This window comes from Microtus pennsylvanicus, chromosome 9, assembly GCF_037038515.1.
Source record: "Microtus pennsylvanicus isolate mMicPen1 chromosome 9, mMicPen1.hap1, whole genome shotgun sequence".
Classification (NCBI taxonomy): Eukaryota; Metazoa; Chordata; class Mammalia; order Rodentia; family Cricetidae; genus Microtus; species Microtus pennsylvanicus.
In genome coordinates this window covers 103,786,862-103,790,622 of record NC_134587.1, presented here as the reverse complement: position 1 = coordinate 103,790,622, position 3,761 = coordinate 103,786,862, and the positions used below count along the sequence as shown (strand labels likewise).

The window sequence follows — 3,761 nt, the reverse complement described above, 5'->3', positions numbered from 1 at the left end:
GTTTTTCCATAGGGATATATAATAACTACTTTATTTTATTTTCCAGAGAGAAATAGCAATTTAGAAATTATTTGTTTCTAATTAAGTTACACTTTTGCTAGGTTTTAATTAGTAACTATCAGTCTATTACTTCGGGTCGGAACGTGTACGGCTGTGGTCTGTGATAAGGTCAGTTGCACACATGCCCATGGGTAATTGAATGGAAGCTAGTCTTCCTTTCTGAATTATTAATGACTGAAGCAGAACACATAATTACAGTTTTAAGATGTAGCTAAGTGATTAAATTACTTCGCTTACTGAAAAGTCATGTAATTACAGCTATAATGTAATTGACTTTACTCCTTCAAGTGTCATGCTTTGGATTGGAGTCTTTGTTCTTCAGTGCTCTATTAACTTAATAAGTTTCTAGCTTCTCTGTGTTGAGAGCGCAGCTCCACGTGTTGTTAGGTGTGCAGGCATTCCTTTCCTGTTTTATTAATGAAGTGTCTTTACCATTAAAGAGAGCCTTCCTTGACCTCATCCAAATCTGAATTTAAATATTTCCACTGTCTTTTACTTCTAAAGATTTATTTTGTGCATATGAATGTTTTGCCTACATGTATGTATATGTATCGTATGTGTGCCTGGTGCACTAGGAGGTTAGAACAGGGCATCCGATCCCAGATCTCCTGGAACAAGATGACTGTGAGCAACCAAGTCGGTGTTGAGAATGAAGCCTGGGTCCTCTGCAAGAGCAACAGGTGGTCTTCACTACTGAGCAATATCCCCAACCTCCCCAACCCTACTCCTTTGCTTTGACAAAGCATCAGGGTGTTCTGGTTTGGAGGGATCATGTTCCCTTGATACAATCTCTTCCTCAAAGCCTCACTGCGTGGGTCCATAGCCACTTGACTGCTCTTTCTAAGCTCCTGTAACTGTCATGAGGCAACATTGTGGGGAACAGTTGACAGAGATAGAGGTGCTGACTTCAAAAATCTTAAGGGTATGGCTTTAAGACCTAAAGAGTTTTGGAATGTATGTCCCCAGTGACCCAGGTCCAACCTCCTTAAGTTTCTGTCACCCCCAAACTGGAAACTCAAAATATTACTGGAAAGGAACCAAGCTTCAACACATGCTCCTTTGGGTGACGTGCTCAACCAAGTGGTGACGGCTTGTATCCGCAACAAATTTATAGCTGTGCTTTCTTACTGTTCACACTTAAAGCTGTATGTTTGCTCTTTTACTTTCCTTAGGTATATCTCATGCATACAACATAAAGTAGGGGTTGCAAAGTGAATTAAACTGAAAATAATTTTTATTTAATATGTTAGGTAAGTCAACATATAAAATAACTGATATAAATGGTAATTTTTAAATTCTATTTTTTCACATATTTATAATTTATGTGGTTTTATTTCTGCTGTGTATTCTCTGCTCATTTTACTTTTTTCTCTTATTATTCAAGAAGGTTCATTTATCTTTTTCTGAAACTGGCTCTGTTTTGTTCTGTTCACACATACAGCTTTCTGTCATGTTTCAGCCATTGGCTTCTATTACACAGGTCTCTCCACTTTTCTATACACAGCACTCAATGAAGGTCTTACTCCATAATATTACATACTGTTTTATGACCTGCATTCCTACCAGTGCTGGATCTTAGATCTGCTTTTCAAGCCCATTACATCCCCATGGCCCATTTCCCTGTATTTCTTAGGTTGGGGAAATTTTCCCTTTGGCAAAATGAGCTCGTTAAAAGTTTGCCTGGACAAAATCCTCCAAGTTTTCTTTGCATATTTGCATATACACCACTATTCTTGTACGGTGTAAAACAAGAAGAGTTTGGATAGATTTAAAATCCCTGACTCACACACTTTATTAAATACCCAGAAAGCTTTCTCCATTGTTATCTTGCTTTGCCTTTTGCTGGGAAGTGTAAGTCAAATCAATTTTTCTTTCACATAGAATATTCCCCCTGGGAGCCCACAGGATATCATCTTTTTATTTGAAGCACCAAAGCTTCTGTAGTCGATATCTCAAAATTGACCATCCAGGGCAATTTCATCAGGCAAATATGGGCCTTCAAAAAACACAGATTTAGGTCTCATGTATTTCTGGAAAATCTTATTGGATAGTAACTTTAAACAGTGGCTTTTTTTGCTTCTGCGGAAACTGACTGAAGAGAGTCTTCTTTGAGAGTCTTCTACATCTAACACCATACTGCTCGTGATTTCTGCCTTTTAGCATTTTGTTTGGGGTCTTGTCAATTTTAATTTTCTCTTCAACAGTGCTTGTTATACTCCACAGAGGTGTATTCCTCCTTTGTCACCTTGTACTGTGGTATTCGCTTCAGAAATAACTTATTTTTCAATTGTGTGAGCTGGTATCTTTTTTAACTTTGTTTCCTGTACTTGAACTTCCAAATTTTAAGGATGTTTAGCTCATGTTAGAATAATGCATTGCAGGTTTTATCTGTACTTTTTTCACTTTGTGGGAAATACTTTTCATCTGGTAAAAATACCAATTTTCTATCAAATACCTTTATTAAAGAAATACAGCTATTAAAATTTTAATGTCCCTTTCTGGCGGTGACGACCTCCCTACGAGAACATGCCTCTCGCAAAGGATCTCCTTCATCCCTCACCAGAGGAGGAAAAGAGGAAACACAAGAAAAAGCGCCTGGTGCAGAGCCCCAGTTCCTACTTTATGGATGTGAAGTGCCCAGGATGCTATAGAATCACCACGGTCTTTAGCCATGCACAGACGGTAGTCCTGTGTGTCGGCTGCTCCACTGTCCTCTGTCAGTCTACAGGCGGGAAAGCAAGACTGACAGAAGGATGCTCCTTCAGGAGGAAGCAGCACTGAAAAGCACCGGATTCGAGATGAGTGGGAACCATCCCAATAAACACATTTTGGATACATAGTGTTTGTCTTGTTTAACTGGTAGGAAGTTGTGCCTCAAGTATCCCAGGGCAACCAGAAGAGTGGTCCTTTTGGGTCAAGAAGGCCTTGAAGATTAAAGTCCAATCAAAAATGAGATTTAAAGGGCGGCAAGATGATTCAGCCAGCAGACTCTTGACAAGTTGTCTTAAGTCCCCAGAACCTACACAGTGGAAGGAGAGAACAGACTCCCTCAAGTTGCCTCTGACTTACACACTTGAGTCAGGGCATGATTGTGCTTCCTCCTTAACCCGAGCAAATATGTAAGAAATAAATAAAATGAAATTTAAGTATTAGTAAAAAAAAAATTTTAATGTCATAAAATTATCTAAAGGGTTTTAATTTTTCTAAGGTTAGTTTAATTGCAATTAGAAAAATAAGTTACAATTTGTCATAAATGATTGCTTTTCTTGTTTTAGACCATTCTAAAATTAATAGGCAAATTATGTTCCTTATAAGACTAATTATAAATATCAAGTAGAAGTTCTATTTTACTTCTTGGTGAGTAAATTTTCATGCATGACATAATTGTTAAATTATGCATAATTTTAAAATAGTTGAGAGCCCCAACTCATATTTTTATTTCTATTGTCGAGAGGGTTTTTGGAAATCTCAGTGCCTTTCTGATGTTCTTAGCTGTTTAAATTGTTACATGTCTACTTCTTTGGGTTTCTATAGTCTTTAATTAAAATCATGATGAAAGCTGCTTAGATTTCTCCCTCGAATTGAGGTTTTTTTTTTATCTTTTTGTAAAGAATGGTTTGGAAGCTATTCTTCTTGGAATAGAATTACTCTTAAATGCATAAGGCTACAGTCAACTATGTGAGGCTTGATGGAAATTTGCA

At 37.4% G+C, this 3,761-nt stretch overlaps 1 protein-coding gene across 1 annotated transcript; it reads left to right on the top strand.

Moving 5' to 3' along the window:
- Nucleotides 1–2,554: 2,554 nt before the first annotated feature.
- LOC142856936 (small ribosomal subunit protein eS27-like) lies at nucleotides 2,555–2,892 on the top strand. Its single transcript, XM_075984564.1, has one exon. It carries the CDS (start codon nucleotides 2,587–2,589, stop codon nucleotides 2,839–2,841), a length of 255 nt encoding a protein of 84 aa, XP_075840679.1. The 5' UTR covers nucleotides 2,555–2,586; the 3' UTR covers nucleotides 2,842–2,892.
- Nucleotides 2,893–3,761: the final 869 nt, after the last annotated feature.

Excerpts from the sequence above, each read along its gene's own strand:
- LOC142856936 (XM_075984564.1), top strand. The coding sequence starts at position 2,587 with ATGCCTCTCGCAAAGGATCTCCTTCATCCCTCACCAGAGGAGGAAAAG.